This window comes from Macrobrachium nipponense, chromosome 12 (genome assembly GCF_015104395.2).
Source record: "Macrobrachium nipponense isolate FS-2020 chromosome 12, ASM1510439v2, whole genome shotgun sequence".
NCBI classification, from domain to species: Eukaryota; Metazoa; Arthropoda; class Malacostraca; order Decapoda; family Palaemonidae; genus Macrobrachium; species Macrobrachium nipponense.
In genome coordinates, this window is record NC_087205.1 from 39,175,454 (window position 1) to 39,194,926 (window position 19,473).

The 19,473-nt window shown below is 36.1% G+C and overlaps 1 protein-coding gene across 2 annotated transcripts in view; it reads left to right on the plus strand.

The window, feature by feature from the left end:
* Window positions 1-19,473, plus strand: part of LOC135224497 (uncharacterized) — a 469,158-nt gene that overhangs the window by 332,773 nt on the left and 116,912 nt on the right. For both annotated transcript variants that reach the window (XR_010316756.1, XM_064263510.1), the window contains one exon: window positions 5,024-5,081. Coding sequence is in view for 1 of the 2 variants with exons in the window: in XM_064263510.1 (XP_064119580.1) it covers window positions 5,024-5,081 (58 nt within the window). In the remaining variant the exon portion in view is untranslated. The remainder of the gene's footprint in view (window positions 1-5,023; window positions 5,082-19,473) is intronic.

Genomic DNA, 19,473 nt, shown 5'->3' on the forward strand with positions numbered 1-19,473 from the left:
TGTATATCTATCTATCTATCTATCTATCTATCTATCTATATATATATATATATATATATATATATATATATTATATATATATATACACACACATACGCATACACATACACATACACATACACACAATATTATATATTCTATTCATATAATGAGTATAGGGTATATATATGTATATATATATATATATATATATATGCATGTGTATATATATACATATGCAGATATATATTTATATATATGTATATATATATATATGTACGAGTATGTGTATGTGTATGTTGTGTAGATAGATAGATAGATAGATAGATAGATAGATAGATATACAAAACAAACAAGCGATGAAATGAAGAAACAAATATATATATATATATATATATATATATATATATATATATATATATATATATAAGCTATTTATTAGTTAGTTTCGTCAAACATAGGTAATTGTATATGCTTATGCATTGCCTTAGTATGCGAAAACAAGGCTAATGTCTGAAGACCCTGAGAGAGAGAGAGAGAGAGAGAGAGAGAGAGAGAGAGAGAGAGAGAGAGATTCATACATTATTCCTGTCTACAGCCAGTCATAAATAATTGATATTAAACGCTCAGACTTCTCCGAAACGGCAGGCTACAAATCTCTTATGTGTCCCCAAGGTTACAGTGTCGACATCTTTGAGACCTCATTGTACTGTTACGTAATCAGTATTATCATCATCATCACCTTCATTATTGTCATAACCGTTATCATCTTCATCATCAATATAAAGGCATTCTTTACATCAGAATTTCAAGACCCGTGTGTTTTCATCAATTTCATAAAAATTATATTGAAAAATACTCTTATTAGCACGAGTCTTCAAATGGAGAACCAAATCCACAGTTATGTAAATGTAGTACATATATTTAAATTTAAAATAGTAAGGATAGCTTTCGGGAATCTGTTCGGTTCCCCTTTCCAATTTGACACGTTGATGGTGCTACATCAACGTGTCAGATTGGACGGGAACCGAACAGATTCCCGAAAGCTATCCTTACTGTTTTAGATTTAAATGTATGTACATTTACTTAACTGTGGATTAGTTTCTCTAATAATAATATTACTACTACGAACTTTATTTTTAAAATATAATGATAGTAATAAAGAAGAAGAAGAAGAGGAAAATTATCTTATTTTTACAATTATTATTATATCTGTAATTTTCCCATCATTATCAGAAAAAAATTTAACATAATTCTGAAAAGAATAGTTACGAAATACCATCATTTCGATAAAGATCAAGCCCATAATTCTTTTGATAGATGTTGATACGACCTCAGGAACAATATTGACAAGAAACGTTATGCGGATAACAATAAATCACCCAAATTATCATTATGATAATTACGATGACGACCTGACATCTTATTCGTGCACCGCTGATGATCAAGGTCCTATCATTTTTTATATAGACAAACAAGGAACCACGAACATTCGTCCCCGAAATGAGAGTCCGAATATTTTATACAATATCAGAAGATTATAAGGACTCAATAAGTATAATTATATGTCTTCAGTTAAAAAAAGTTATCTGGGTATATATGGAGAATTGGGTGGGCGGAGCGTCGCTTTCCCGTTGCTAGGCAACGTCGGGTTGTTTACAACTAAGGAGACGCACGAGAGTTCGGTCCGCTTAATTGCATCCCGAGGATTTCCTACACTCCGTTTAGCGTCTATCTTTTGTGATTTTATTAAGCGGATTTAGTGAAATGGGTGTTCAGGAGGGATTTCTTCAGAGATGTTCATACTGTGAATGACGTATGTGAGTTATATTAACAATGGATTTACAGATATAGAAGTCTCAGTGAAGTCACGAAGCGCACGCCTTTGTGATTGCAGTTGGCGGATTGATTGAAATCCGCATTTGAGAGGGATTTCCTCTTAGATTTTCCTATTATTATTAATGTATGTGGCTTATGTTAATCATATATCGGGAGATTTACAAATATAAAGGTCATAGTAATGTAATATTATTAAAAAAGAAACGTTTAAATTAAGCGGATTTATTGAAATCCGATTTGGAGAAGGATCTCTTCCGAGATTTTCCTATTCTGGATGACGTATGCGTCTTTTATTAACAATGTTTTAGGGAGACCGTTCATATACAGGTCTCAGTGACGAAATATTGTTAAACACACACACACACACACACACACACACACACACATGTAGGTTGGCTCCCTCTCCCACATCCAGAACTTTTAAGAATAATGACGCCAGACGATTACACTCGATTCTCTCCAAAGTGCATCGCGTGCGGATTTCCAAAAAGCATAATTTGGCGTCAAATTTATTCTAAAACAGCTTTTACCTGCTTAAATATGACGGCGCTCTTAGATAGCGTTTGTTTTTCATGGCTGGCCTGTGTGTTTTTCCTAATGCCGTGTTACGTCGTGCTTTTACACGTTTATGTATCACGAACGCATTTTATCATACGCTTATGTACCACCGACGTATTTTTTGCGTTTTTGTATCTGGACCTAGTCTCTTACTGCTTATGTTTTCCTTACTTATCTCAACAGCTCGTGCCAAAGGTTTTGTTGCTTCCTTCAAGGATAAACTCCCCTTATTCATGTTTATTTATATTTATGTATTTTGGCTTACTCGGGGAGTAAGCCTACAAACCAATTTTTTGTTGTTGTTGTTGTTGATGTTTCTCGTTGAGTTAAAGATACAGGAATTTTAGAATAGGATATTTATGATTTATTAATTAGAATGGAAATGTAAAAAATACATAATGTGCATGTTAAACAGCACAGAAGAGTTATTTCTGATAAAATGTAACGAATTTCTTTTAATTTTCGTTGGTGAAACAAGGCTCTATTTGACCGTAGATCTTAACACATTTTAATTGACGTTAAAAGTTAAGACTATAATGTTCACAATTTACGCGTGTAGGGAAAAATCTTGCACGCGTTTCGAGTAAACCTGGGGTTGGATCACGCCTCGTTTCCTTCGCTAAAGATTTTACAAACACTAATTATATATATTAGGTTTTTGGGCAGACGCCGCCAAGCTGTCGATATTACTTCGGTAATAGTTGCGTACCTTATACATGCTTCATTCTGCAGGCAACAATGTACCCTTGATAAAACTTGTATTTCCCTCAGTCAAAGTTTACGAAACTTAGTGACCGGGGAGGGGAGGGGAGGGGAGGGGGAGGGGAGGGGAGGGGAGGGGAGGGGAGGGGTGGGGGAAAAGAAATATGCAGATGAGAGGGATATTACACTTGGCTCTTAAAAAGGTCGAATCGTAGATATTTATGAAGAAGGTTATGACAACTGATTATTATTTATAAGGTCATTATGGCTGATTGGAGGTCATTAGGAAGCGGTCCTGTCCCGATGTGGCCGCCTGATGATGGCCACAGACACCCCCCCACCCCTCCTCTACTCCCCCCTCTCCTCTAAAATCACCCCTCCCACCGCCTGAATGATTTACTGGATCGCTTTTGTTATCGTGAATTAGTCTCTTTGGAGTATATTGGTGGGATAGGATATTCAGATGTGCTTTTGTTTTTATTTGTTTTAAGTTTACCTGCTTTTATTTTTTGCTTTTATTTTGCTTTCGTTCGTTCTTTGTTTAATTTTATCATGAATTTATTTTTGTGGTAGTTCCTCATTGCTTTTATTTGTTGTTAAGGCTTTTATTGAAAATTGTTTATTTTTTGGTCACAGAATGGTATCAGTGCTTTAAGTTGCAAGTCTATTATTCGACCTCTATCAGTTTATCTTCGCGAGCGGTGTCGAATAAATGAACCTGATGTTAATCAACATTTGCCAGTGGGAACCAAATAAGTATCGTTCAGGCTACGCTTGTTTTATTGTATTTTATGTAGCTCATAAGACCATGTGATACATAAGTCTCGTTGAAGATTCAGAAAGTTGTATATTTTATAGGAAAAATAAAGGTTTTATTCTAATTTGAGAATAGACGATTAAAATGATCTTCCTACAGTTTTTAAGGACTAGTGATACAAATAGTTTATGTTACAGAAAGTTCTGTATTTTGTAGAAATCACAAAGATTTTGTTCCAACATTAGAATGACGATTGAAGCGCTGCGCGCGCCCCCCCCCCCCCCCCCCCCCCCCCCCCCCCCCCCCCATTGTTTATTTCCTATCTGTTTGTGTCTGATAAACACTTGAAAACTAAGCTTCACTGTGCATTATGCCCTGGGCACCACTGCCCCTCAAGTATTCCACAGACTAAATCAGGAATTTTGTTTTTGCTCCTGCCCCCCAAGTAAATTAAGTGGCTGGACGAAGGTAGTGGTTTAGAAAAACAATTGGAACCCGAGTCACCTTCAGGAAGAAGTTAAATAATGGTCGTTCTCACCTTTGTCTCCCTCTCCCCCTCGATTCTCCCTCCTCCTACCCCGACCCACACCTGACACTCCTCGGAACATCATATTATCATTGTTATTACAATGCAGGAGCAAACGTGCGCGCTTGCATTATTGTTGCTAGTATTTAAACCCCCTTCTCTCATATTTTTTTTTTTATATTCTTTTAATTGTGTTTGATGTTCGACATTTTGCAAGGGTGTTGGGGGCTATCAGTAATTCTTTTCTTCAAGACGTTTGTTTGTAATTAAGACGTGTTTTCAGACGTTTGCAATGCGGTTATTGTAAATAACTCTCTCTCTCTCTCTCTCTCTCTCTCTCTCTCTCTCTCTCTCTCTCTCTCTCTCTCTCTCTTGTACTTTAACAAACAGACACTCCTTTATGATTGGAATCTCTCTCTCTATGTTCGTCCGTCCTGTTTGAACACATACACACTTCTCTCTTCTCTCTCTCTTCTTTCTCTCCCTCTCTCTCTCTCTTCTCTCTCTCTCGTCTCTCTCCTGCCTGCCATCTGTTGTCAGAATCGAACACTCGTAGCAGCAGCAGCAGCTGAAGTACTACTACCCTGAAGACAACTAAGCATTAAAAAAAATAGTCTTATCTGCTAAGCATCCTCTCAATGGGACTCCTTCTTTTATTGCAGGATCTGAGTGGAGGAAGTGGGTGGTCGCGTCTTGGAGGAAGGATCTTGGCTGTGGCAGGTGAGTTGGGTGTTCCTTCTTATATATGTATCACCCTTACTGTATATATATATATATATATATATATATATATATATATATATATATATATAAACTTCTTCTTCTTCTTCTTCTTTTTCTGTATCATTATTTGTGTTGTTATCATTGTTGGGGATGTTGTATGCTATTTATTCTTGTATGTTTGTTATTCATATAGAAAATGTTTGATGTTGTTTTTCAAAGAGAAAAATATTGAATGTTGTTTTTCAAATAATGAAAACAATTTGGTCAGTTAATTTTCTTCTCCACAAGTTGTTCTTCCTTATCATTGCTGTTGGTCTCCCTCTGTTTATTTCCAGGGGGCCTACCTGGTAGAAAGGGCATGTGTTGTTCCACCAGTTATTTTGTTTTTCCCTGTAATTACTGTTGGTCTCTCTTTTACATCAGTGAGGTACTATAGTTCCACATTTTTCGTCCAGAGTCTTACTAATCATCTCAAGAGTCCAAGTTTATAATCATATTTCTTATATTTATACTTTTCTTTTTCGTCTCTCTCTCTCTTCTCTCATTGGTCTTGGAATGGATACAGATATTTATATACTTTTCTCTCTCTCTCTCATCTCACTCTCCTCTCTCTCTACATCGTCACTCTCTCGTCTCTCTCTCTCTCTCTCTCTCACATATTTAAACAAATTTTTTATGTATTTGTATACATTGATACACATACACACCCATATACTGTATACATGTATATATAACATCATATATATATATATATATATATATATTATATATGTATATTCATATATATATACATGTATATATGTAATTATATATATATATATATATATATATATATATATATATATGTATATATAAAATAATAATAATAATAATAATAAAAATAATAATAATAATGATAATAATATTATAGCTGTTTCAACGGCATTTAATTTATATAGAATCTTCTCACTATTCAATATTCAATGCTACTGCCCTCAAAGAAGGCCTCCTTCATAATTATACCCGTCTACGGCTCCATGATCCAGCTGTGACGAGAGAAGACAACACTACATCCTTCAGGAATACATGCTGACGAGAAAAAGATAATAAGAAGAATTGAGAAGATTCTATATAAATCAAATGGCGTTAAAACTGCTATAATATTCAATGCTACTGCCCTTAGAGAAGGCCTCCTTCCTAATAATGATAATAATAATAAAAGAAGGAGTACAAAAAATCGACAAAATGTAGAGTCAGTACTATATTTCAGAGACCAAACTGTCTCTCTCTTCAGATAGCAGATGAATGAAAAAAAGTTACAGAAAAAGTGGTATTTATACCAAGAGGTCCACAGGTCAGCCATTAAGCCACCCCAGTTGACAATTTGTCTTTAATTTTCTTAATCACTGGTTGGAGGAAGATTTTATCTATAATAACTGAATCCTGCGATCACTCTGAGATTGTCATTGTGTCTTTCTGTAATCAAAGCTGATTCTTCCATCTGGCTTTTGAACCGACAATTGTTGCTATAAATTATATGTGACAAATTACAGTTTATTCTGTGATTATGGTTATCCATATGGTTAAAAATAGCTGAGGTCTGTTGTCCTTACCTAACTGAACGTTTATATTGTATTAATCTCTGCGAGTGATTTTCCTGAAAACCGATGTAAAATTGATCAGTCAAGGTCAGGGATTTTGTGTACTCCTGTGTCTTTGGGGTTTTCATGTACTACTGTGTCTTTGGGGATTGGCTTTTGTTGGACGCTAATCAGGGATTTGGCTAAAGTATTTGAGTAGGTAAAAGCAAAGGGTTAGAGTTCCTGAGTGTCTTTGTGTGTCAACGTCTTAATCCTGTTCAGGTTTGGGATTTTGATAGCTTTATGAATCGCTTTTTCAATTATATGGTCAAGGTACTTTAAAGATGACAGCTGCTTATGGATTAGTTCAGTTTCCTATTCCAGGAAATCCAGGGAAGAAATCTGTAAGGCTTTTAAGAATAAATTACTGGGTATGACAATTTTGATAGAAGTGTCACGATAACTAAAATAGTAAATTTATAAAAGTGAAAATGTTGGTTTTCTGTATATTAATTTGTATTCTGTCATCTCTCTAATTATAAAGTCATAAAGGAAAGGAATTTTGTTGTCTGTTTCCCAATCAACTTTAAATTTGATGCTCGGCACTAATGCATTTAGTAGTCTTGACAGAAATTCGTTGAAATTGCTTTACCTATTATCCCAAAATGTTAGGATATCATCTACATTATCTCTGCCACAGTATGTCTTTAGTTTTTATTGCATTTATTATTACAGTTACAAAAATTCCATGTACACATTAGGTGAAACAGGACTTAATGAAAAGACGTTATTAGATACACATTGTTTAACTAAATTTATTATTTTATCTAGGCCCAGTGGGAAATGATCTAAAAACGGGGCTAATTTTCCCTTCAAAAATCATAGAACGTCCTGTACTAGTACTTTTGTGAATAGGGAATCTACATCTAGGCTTAAACATTTTATGTTGTGTAGTGGTATATGAGCATCTCTGAATTTGTGATAGAAATCTTCAGTGTTTAATATGACTTGGTGAAAATATGCCTAAGAGAGGGGAGAGGAGGCCAGCTAAGGAGTTGGTTGATTTTGTTGAAGTAAAAGTGTTGGTTCATGATTACGATTTTACTTTTGAAACATATCTCTTCACGGCTGTAACTTTTATCAGATATGAATTTATCTAAAGCAACCATAAAATCTAGATTATTTTTTTGGTCTGGCATAAGGGCAAATGATAAACCAAGATTTATGACTAGGGATTGTTAGATAAATTTAAAACTTTATCTTGTTGCTCAAGAGTATTCCAAGCACTATTTATTAGTTTATTAGGGAAAGTCTATTGGAATGAGTCGTGCTACTATAGACATAATGTCAGAATAAAATGAAATATTACTGCCCATAATAGCGCGACTTTAAAGTATGATCTTTAAAAGTAACCTGACCATATAATTGAAAAAGAGATTCATAAAGTTAATGTCCCCTCTCAAAAAATCCCATACCTGGACAGGATTAAGATGTTGACAAAGACGCTCAGAAACTCTAACCCTTTTGCTTTTACCTACCCAAATACCTTAGCCAAATTCCTGATTAATGTCCAACAAAAGCCAATATTTCAAAGGGATCGTGGGATTGCGATATTATAGTTGTCAGCGGGAGTGACTTACCGGCTGAACCTCATGGTACAAATAAAGCTTTTTCTGTAACATTCTCATTCATCCCCTTCTTAAAGAGAGACAATTTGGTTTCTGAAAAGTAATATTACTCTCTACATTTTGGCATTTTTTTGGACTCCTTTTATTAGATGGAATTCTGTTTTAACATAATATATTTCACAGTCTCAATATATATATATATATTATATATATATATAATATATAATATATATATATATATATATATATATATATATATATATATATATACGTATTTTATATATTATATCCCCGTCCATTCTCTATTTGACAGTTAGTTACTGCATAAATATAGTTTTCATTCAAATTACGAAGTTGAGAAAAATTTGCAGTAACAACGACATACAACTCTCTCTCTCTCTCTCTCTCTCTCTCCTCTCTCTCTCTCTCTCTCATTATACAGAAGCTTCAGGCAATAATGATTGATGACGTCAGATGGAGACCATGTGCTGTTTAATAAATACGACATTCCATGTATAACAACAGTCGTCTTGTATCTTGAAGGACTTTGATTCGTGTGACTGAGTTCCGTAGAAAGACGACACTGGTATTTTATAGGCGCATTCGCCGGTAATGTTGACCCAGAGTCCCTTCTGGAAAATCGTTTTTTTAAAATGGTTTCCCTATTTATAAATATATGTAATAATATATATATATATATATATATATATATATATATATATATATATATATATATATCAAAACCAGGCGTTGACTGAAGGAAAAAGCCAATCTACACTAGTTCTTTATTCCAACGTTTCGTAATAACATTTATTACATCTTCTGGGAATCTGTCAATTAATTAAAAAAAATAATAATATTATAAAACAATCTTAAATTTACTCAAAATTAAAGAAATCGTAAAAAGACTAAAATTTACTAAAATATACAGTTACAGAAAATTATTATTTAAAAGCTGGAACCGCCAACCAACCTTAAGTTAAGAGAGAGGAAGACTGAATGATAGGAGACAACAAAAAAGGAGACACGTTAACTAAGGTACAGTTGGATGGAGGAGGTTTGGGTATTCAACTGGGGAACCAGCTGCTTAATGAGTAACGACTAAAATGGGTAATTCTTGGGGGTTTGGTGTTTGCCCTATAATGCAAAAATCGTATCTTTCGATTTGTGCTTTGGCAGATTTTTGCATGGTTCCTGATATTTGAATGTTCAGGGTTGGAGGAGAGCCTACTTCCTGGTTCGGAAACTTATTCCAACGATGAGAATCGATTATGAACCTCAAGTAACCTCTTCGTAGTCCCACGAAAGTCCCAGAGTTACACTTTGGGCAAGTATATTTATATACTACATTTGAGGTCAAGAAGGAACTCAATCGATCTTTATATTTAATGAAAGACCCAATTGTTAATGGATTTTTTGGTATTAGTTTAATACTGACTGCACCATAATTTTTTTGCATAATCTGGGTAAACCTTTTTATGAAGGTGTCATCATGTAAAAATGGAAATTTTGCATAAATGACTAACTTTGGTACCGTGATAAATGTTTTCGTATTGTTAAAAAACTGCTGATTAAGAAAACTCCGAAACCTCTTATAAAATAGCTTTTGAGGGAAGCAATTATTTTTAAAATATTCCAATAGGTAATTTATTTCCTGATTGAAGGAATGCCAGTTTGATGTAATAAAAAATTCCTTATGTATAAGAGTTTACAATGAATTAAGCTTAAAATTATAAAAACATGAGCTGTAATAATTAGATCCTAGACCTGTAAAAGTTTCCTTCCTAAAAACAATTATTACAGCTCATGTTTTTATAATTTTAAGCTTATTCATTGTCAACTCTTATACATAGGGCATTTTTTTATTACATTAACTGGCATTCCTTCAATCAGGAATAAATTACATATTGGAATATTGTTTTTAAAAATAATTGCTACCCTCAAAAGCTATTTTATAAGAGGCTTCGGAGTTTCCTTAATAAGCAGTTTTTTAACAATACGAAAGCATTTATCACGGTACCAAAGTTAGTCATTTATGCAAAATTTCCATTTTTACATGATGGCTCCTTCAGAAAAAGGTTTACCCAGATTATAGAAAAACATTATGGTGCAGTCAGTATTAAACTAATACCAAAAAATCCATTAACAATTGGGTCTTTCTTTAAATATAAAGATCGATTGAGTCCCTTCTTGACCTCAAATGTAGTATATAAATATACTTGCCCAAAGTGTAATTCTCATCGTGGAATAAGTTTCCGAACAGGAAGTAGGCTCTCCAACCCTGAACATTCAAATATCAGGAACCATGCAAAAATCTGCAAAGCACAAATCGAAAGAGACGATTTTTGCATTATAGGGCAAACACCAAACCCCCAAGAATTACCCATTTTAGTCGTTACTCATTAGCAGCTGGTTCCCCAGTTAATCCCCCCCACCCGAAACCTCCTCCATCCAACTGTACCTTAGTTTAACGTGTCTCCTTTTTGTTGTCTCCTATCATTCAGTTTCTTTCTCTCTCTTAACTTAAGGTTGGTTGGCGGTTCCAGCTTTTAAATAATAATTTTCTGTAACTGTATATTTTAGTAAATTTTAAGTCTTTTTACGATTTTTTTAATTTTGAGTAAATTTAAGATCTTTTTATAATATTATTATTTTAATTAGTTGACAGATTCCCAGAAGATGTAATAAATGTTATTACGAAACGTTGGAATAAAGAACTATGTAGATTGGCCTTTTTTCTTCAGTCAACGCCTGATTTGATGTATTCCTTGGTCGTCCACCTGCCTGCCCTTGGTTGTGTGTGTGTGTGTGTATATATATATATAATAATATATATATTCTATATTATATATATACTAAATTATTATATATATATATATATATATATATATATACTAGATATATATATATATATATAATATATATATATATAATAGCCAAACCAAACCAGCAGGAGGCCACTCGGCAGAGTCACACAAAGTAGATGAAAGCAGGGAGGAACACACAGAAATTTGACATTATGACATTTATTCCGACGTTTCGCAATACATCATTGCATCCTCAAGGAATTCTATAATAGATGTAAATAAAATCATTTTTACAATTTTAAGAAAGTATAAAAGTAAAAACAATAGTTATCTATAAGTCAATTTAAAAGGAGACCATTTTTAAAACACAATAAGTTAGGTTAAAACACAAGTTACATAAATAAAAAAAAACTATGAAATTGAAGATTAATCTGCCTGAAAAGGGCAAAGTGTCGTCCACCTATCGAGCATAAAATAGGGAGTGGAAAGATAATGGGCAATCATCAAGTATGGATTCCTCCAGGGAACACATAAAAATATTAGCGAATGTTGGGCCAAGAGGGGAGCCCATAGCCATCCCTTCTACTTGCCAATACAATTTCCCGTTAAAAACAAAGTTATTTTAAAAAATAAGTTAATTCCTGATCCCGATTCTAAGTTTTGTAATTTCATTCGTGTTGCTTTTAAAATCATGTGTCCCCTGGAGGAATCCATGCTTGATTCCATTATCTTTCCGCCCCCTATTTTATGCTCGATATGTGGACGACACTTTTGTTCTTTTCAGGCGTGAGTACCACTTTGAGTCTTTCTTTGAATTTGCTAACTCACGCCACCCTAAATCACGTTTACTTTCGAAAAGGAGCAGGAGCGTCGTTTACCATTTTTAGACGTTTCGGTATCAAGGGATAATAGCCGTTTTAACACCACTATTTTTAGGAAGAAAACATTTACAGGTCTGGGTTCCAATTTTTATAGTTGTTTTTTTTTTTATAACTTTAGTAAAATTTCGTTTATACACTTATTCATCGGGCACTACTACTCATTTCAGACTGGCAACTTTTCCACAACGAAATTACCTTCCTCTACAAATGTTTTAACAATAACTGTTTCCCTACCAAGATCATTAACAATCTCATAAGGAAATTACTCAGTAAAAAGTTCTCTAACAGCCCTTTGTATTTTAACGTTCCAAAGAAAAATTCTACGCATCCTTTCCGTACATAAAATCTGACAAATTCCGTACATGCTTTACTAAAATAATCAGTGAACATTTTAATCCCCTTGATGTAAATTTGATTCCGAAAAACCCCCTTACAATTGGCTCCCTTTTCAGAGTAAAAGACCGACTCTGCCCTTTGATGACGTCTAATGTGGTATATAAGTATACTTGTCCCAGATGTGATATGGGCAGTTATGTGGGATTCACAAAGCGTCTTCTTGGGGTATGAGTCGATTCTCATAGGGCGGTTGGTCACAGAACGGGATGTTGCCTGTCCAACCCAGATGCATCTAAAAAATCATTCTTTACAATGTAAAACTAACATCGAATACAAAGGTTTCTCTATAATTGGACAGGTCAACAACCCTAAAGAGCTATTTACTGAAGAGAAGTTGAAAATAAAATCAACTTGTTCCGGTTTTAAATACCCAGTCCTCAGCTGTTCAGCTTTTATTTTTTATCTTGACTCTGTTGTTGTTCTTAACGCCTGGTATTGTTTACTTTTCGTTTCTGCTTTCAGTCTCTTGAATTTGCTCTGGCAGGTTAGCTCCACTCTTCCTTTAGTTATTTATTTATTTATTTAGTTATTTATTTATTTATTTATTTATTAGTTAATTAATTAATTAATTAATTAATTTATCCATTTATTATTATTATTATTATTATTATTATTATTATTATTATTATTATTATATTTTTTTAAAAATAAATCCTTGTATAATTAATGTTCAATTTCATAGTTTTTTTTTTTTATTTATGTAACTTGTGTTTTAACTTAACTTATTGTGTGTATTAAATATGGTTTCCTTTTAAATTGACTTATAGATAACTGTTTTCTTTTATTTTGTAATTTTTTAAAAGTTTTTTAAAAACTATTTTACGTACATCTATTGTTGAATTCCTTGAGGATACAATAATGTATTGCGAAACGTCTGAATAAATGTCATAATGTCAAATTCCTTTATGTTCCTGCCTGGTTTCATCTACTTAGTGTATGTATATATATATATATATATATATATATATATATATATATATATATATATGTATGTATGTATGTATATATATATATATATATGTGTATATATATATATATATATATATATATATCTATATCTATATTATATATATATATATATATGTGTGATATATATACACCATATATATATATATATATATAGATATATATATATATATATATATATTGTGACGAAGTGCCATGTATCTGGTTACTACACATACCAATCATGAAAGGAGTACCTCACTACAGCCAGACACCTGAACCTTCTTCACAGGTAAAATATGACTGAATACTCTAAAGGCTACAGTGATCCCTTAAACAACTTAATTAAATTGATTATAGGGCATCACTCCATTAACAACTTTAAAAGTCTAAATATTTCCCTGATTTTTAAAAGTCTTAAGTACTTTCATGGTTCTAACTCACCTCAATTAAATTGAAGGAAAACAGTTCAATTACCACTCTATGTTTCTACCTAAACAAAATTAAATATAATGGTGAAAAAGAAAACACGTATAAAAATTTTAAATACAAAAATTAATTATCAAACTCAAAATTTATAAGTGAATTTCACAATCTAGGAGAAATTTACTGTTACTTGAAAACAACACAAAGTTTTATTAATTCTTGAATTAATTATTAAGTAAAATTAAATCAAAATTAATTTATCACAAAAATCAAGAAAAATTAATTCGGTCGAAATTCAAAAGTGTTAGTTAGGCCATAACTGAAATTTGGAAATTAATTCACAAGTGCTAAACAACACTAAAACTTGAATAAAGCTCTAAGTAAATGCAAATTAATTCACAAGTGTTAAATTCAATTAAATATGCAATGATTAATTAATGAAAACAATTAAGTTATTCAAAATGTGAATGTAAATGAAAACACAAAAAACGTGGAAAATACCAAAATTCAAAAAAGAAATGACTAATCATAGAATATATATATATATAAATCACTTCAATAAGAAAAACGGACAAATGCAAAAAAAAAAAAAAAAAAAAAAAAATCACAAACACCAAAATGTGGGAAAATGGTATAAAATTCCCCTGGAATAACTTAAGTACTTTCAGTATTTCAATTACTTTTTAAGTTTAAGTTTAGTGCACTGAACTTACTAAAAACTCTTACCTTGGTATACCAATTGTAGAAGGCCTTTTTCGAAGTCACCAATAAACTCTTATACATGAGGCGCCTGTTACACACTTTTACAACATCTGTTCACATTCCACAAATAAGCGTTAATAATATTAAATAACTCTTAAGAAATATCAGCTCTAAAATTTATATGAGTGACCAACAACTACGTATAAAATCTTTTATGTTAAATGCTATTACTGAATCTTTTACGAGAGAGAGAGAGAGAGAGAGAGAGAGAGAGAGAGAGAGAGAGAGAGAGAGAGAGAGAGAGAGAGAGAGAGAGAGAGAGACGCAATGAGGTCTTAAATCGGAATGAATTTTCCTTTCGTACGGAAGTTCAACAGTGGATTTCATCACACAAAACACTTTGGGGCTGAGAGACAGTTACTTTCATGAAAATTCTCTTTCAAAACAAAATCTAAGAAGAAATTGGAATTAAAATCGTAAATAACATTTGTAATTATGGGATTTAAGACAATAAAAGTATTTTGATATGAAAGGAATAATCATTTGTATTGAAAGCAAAACTAAATGACATTACTTCCCAAAGATGACGTATGCTTAAACAGAAGGTTCTAGAATGATCTTACGAAAAGATGATACAATACCATAGGAACATGGTGAAATATCCACGCAACTTCTCAGCAAAAGACGTACACGTTTGAAATCAGTCATGTAGTTTTATGCTCAACATGTTCCAAACAGAGCTCCCTTATCAGAAGTGTTGACATGTTATGAAAACAAAACGGAGACTTCGAGTTCTCCAACGGACAATGCTAATCTCTCTCTCTTTTCACATTCTACGTTATGTTAACTTTTAAATTATATTTTGCGAAATCTGAACATAGATTATTAGAACATACTAACTCTAAGCTAAATAAGGAATCTGAAAATATTGCAAATAAAAAATATTACACTTCACACAGTTGAAGAGAGGATGATATGCATTACGAAAGTAACAGCAAATAAGAATATATATACATATATATATATATTTTTACGTATATAGGGCCTTGTGAGAGACTAGATACGTAAACGGAAGTAATTTAGGGGTTTCAAGAGGGAATTGCTTGAACTTACCGTAAACTTTCTTTAGGGGGAAGGTCGCCAGAAAACTCAGCTCGTTACTTTAAACTATTTATTTACAAAAAGGCCCGTGCTGGCCTGGAGAAAAGTTAAATGATATTGGCCCCCACGTTGGGGCTTATAGTCTCATTCAATTCAAGCTGGTTTCATTCACTTGGGTTAATGCACACTTGCGAGCAGAGAGACGGCACGTGACTCATGGAATCTGGAAAAGAATCCCAGATTAAACGACATAAAAGGAAAAATGACTTCTTGCTTTGATTAAGGCTGATTAATTCTCTAACATTGGGGAAGGTAAACTCGAATGGTTCACTGAGGTATGCACGAAACTAGGTCTTTAACAAGTCACAAAGGGGAGCACGTGGCCCGATGAGGACAAAGGGCTTCTGATGTAGAAGGGGTAAAATAAGAATTGAAAATGAATTTAGCAAGAGTCGTATGGTAGTAAAAGGTGCTGGGTTGAAGTTTACACTTTCAGACGTACCTTTATGCAATATTCTGAGTATCCTTGTAGAAGAATGCGGCCTGACCTCTGTTCAGGTCTGGGGTTCGTGTCCACCAGCACGACGTGGGTAGGCCTAATTTTGGGAGGCTGGCAATTTGACCTCTGTCCGAGATCACGCCTCGCGGCCGACTGAGAGCGATACTCCTTGCTTTCGAATCACGGGGCTTCCAAAACCCGCCTCGAGCATTGCCTGAAAGGTGGTAAACACAACGCCAGCAACTTGGGAAGGAAAATAGGTCTTATTGTAGAAGTCCCTAAAATCCATCTCGAAGCCTAGCTACTCTTGTGACCTGCCTCTCTTACCCTAAGCTTCCGTCAGACCGGAAATATCATTCCTACGACACCCCACTCTCCCAACACAAGTAGCTTCAGGAGACAGCATGGCTGCTACTTTTATAATTAAATATAACTAAAACACTGCTGGGAAGGCGAGGCGTTCTATATACGTAGCAGCTCCCCCTGTTAAGAAGGCATTCACTCCCTTTCGGGCGTGAAGGTCTTGGCTTAAAATAAGTTGATCGCCTCGACAACCCAGTTCTCCTACTCTAACTTGAAGTGTTTTGAGCAGCGATACGCTGACTACAATGGCCTACCTAACTTATAGGCAAAGATGCTAAGTGTACTAACTTAATATAGTGATGTAGTCTAGCCCTAATAAATAACTACAGGTTGTCTTGTGACGACAGTCTACTCTACCCCTAGATAAGGTTACTTGAAAATTCTACTTGCTACTAACCTAATGCCTGGTACTAACTAAATCATTAGCCTAACCTACTCAATACAGTTAAATGAAGACGCAATCATTCCAGTGTGGTACGCACAGCAGTAGTTCAGCGACGGAATTGTAAAAATACATGATAACGAGGTAATGATGCTGGGGATGATGAGTGGTTAGTTTGACCAGGAGGGAAATGCAATGAGGTAATTATATTTAAGTGAGGGTTAGTATTACAATGGCTAGGGGTTAGAGGTTAGTGCTACTGGCAGGGATCGGGCTGGCTACCTTCTCTGGGTAGTGCCAGGATCACTCTGCAATTGAATGCGACACTGTACCTCGGGCAGGTGTCAAGGAGAGCATGTGCTCTTTTTGTTAATATGTTAATTACGTCCCTTCTTCTTCTTCTTATTCCTCCAGGACCTGGCTATACCAGTCCTAGGAGTAGACGGAGGCAACGACTCTGGGTAAGGCCAGAAACGCCGGCAGGAGCTGAGGCAGCGGTAGCCTGAAGGATTTCAGGAGAACACCCTACTTCAGGGGAGGCCCTCACTCCGGCTGCTGCGGCAACCGTCGTGAGGGGAAAACTCCAGGCTGACTCCTGGTCGGGCAGTTCCTGTTTTCCAGAGGAGGTACAAAGGTAAGGTCTGCCGGAGGTTCATCCTCGGGCGACAGAGGTAAGGATGAGAAGGAACTAGTGATTGGCCATGGGCCTGTGGTAAGCTCCATGCCTGTTGGAGGATCTCCTGTAGGAGGATCCTTGATAAGGTTAGGCGCCGGCGCTAGCTCGGGGCCAGGCGCAGAAGTCAAGTTCGGTGGTGGCTCTACGTCCAGGCTGGACGGAGCTTGGCACTGCTCAGTGCTGCCAAGTGGCACTGGCAGAGAGTTGAGGTCGACTGGACCTGTGACGGGTACCGGAGGTGCAATACCTCTCAGCGTGCCCTTGGAAATGGGAGACAGAGGCTCCTGTCTCTGGTTGAAGGCTAGGCCTTGTGGAAAATGGACAGTGTCCGCTGCTGGTAGTTGCTAGGGCACCTAGGCCAATTAGTAGAGTGCCCTATTACGTTACAGGTTTTGCAAACGGAACTGCGAATGGTCAATCTCCCTCCTTGGTAACGAGACTGTTGGTGGACATACTTCCTGGAGGAAGTAGAATTGCGATGACTCCGTGCTTTGGAGTGATTTGACATGGGGTTAGGACCCCTAGGCTTTTTTGGAATGCGAGGGAGACTTCATGTCTTGCCCTAGGAGGAGGTCGTAACCTCCTGGAATGTAGCTTGCAACTGCAAGGGTACAAACTTTGGAGAAGTGAGGTCTAGTGACCCTCATTGGACGGTCGGAAGGATCAGTTTAATGTGATTGATACCTTCAATGGTGATCAATCGACGTCTATCAACATTAGCCCCTCGGGGAATTCTGTCTTCCCGTATCAGGGAGATTTGAGCGCCAGAGTCGTCGTAGGCTCTGACGTGGCTTGGCTGATAATGGCTTTGGAGGGGTGCGACGGTTATAGGGCCCTTAGCTGGGGGTCCTAGAGAAGAAGGATTGGTGACGGCCATTGCGATGGCTGAATATTGTGGTTCGCGCACCCTCCGTAATTTGCAGACATGTGACCCTTGCGGCCACAGTCTCGGCAGCAACTTGTTCCAGAACCTCTTCCGTGGCACTGGATGATAAGGCCGAGATGGCCCCACAGGTTGCGAATCTGCGGAGTCACCAAGGCTGCAGTGTGCTCTGGCACAGGTGAAGAGTCCTCTCTGGCAGTGATGTGACGTGGGGAGGTTAAGGAAACCTCCGTTTGAATCATCCTCGGAAGCAAGTCCGGGGTTAACTGGTGGGCTTACCTCTTCCAAAGTGGAGGAGGTAGGCGGTAAAATGGTAAGAGGCTGAGGATGATGCGGGAGAAACGTCTGGCTCTGACACTGGGTCAGGGCCAGGTTTCACAAATAAAAGGGATGTCTGGGACATCGGAGGCACTAGCCTCTGAATCTAAAATTGAGGGTTGATTATGAGGCATGCTGCAGGGATCCGGTGCATCTGGTAGTGGGAGCTGCGGTTCCTCCAGGGGAGATACTGGCTTAAGTAGATCTCGGCCCCAATATTACCTGATAAACATCATGGAATTGGTCAACTACGGCCAGGCGGCACAATGTGGTTTCCTTGGTCACTGGTCCAGAAAGGGCATTTTACATTCAGAAGGACCGAAGGAACAGAATAGAGGTTACCGTCAATCCATTCAAACTGAACTTCTTCGTTCGTCTGGATTTTGGCACCCCTAGGCAATGCCTTTTCTGGAAATAAGGGAGACCTGGGCTTCGGTGTCCGGCCATGACTTGTACCCACTGATAGCGTAGGAGACGGTTCATCAGCAGGGCTACATGGTAGCCTTGGAGAAGTTCACCCCTGGAAGCTCTCCTCCCAAGGTAGAGACCGACTTGGGCACTGGTCGGAATCCACAGCATGCCCACGCACACAACAAGTGGTGCAGAACCTCCGCAACCACCTCTTACCGGAGTCCAGCTCATGGTTCTGGGGCTTGGAAACTACCAGAGAGATTGCGTCATCTAGGAGAGCTAGCTCATGCTTTCTCTCTTCTCTTTCTTTCCTTTCTCTCTGCTTCTCTGGCTATTCCTCTCTGCTTCTCTTTCTTTTCTCTCTGCTTCTGCGGCTTTCCTCTCTGCTTCTCTTTCTTCCTTTCCCTGCTGG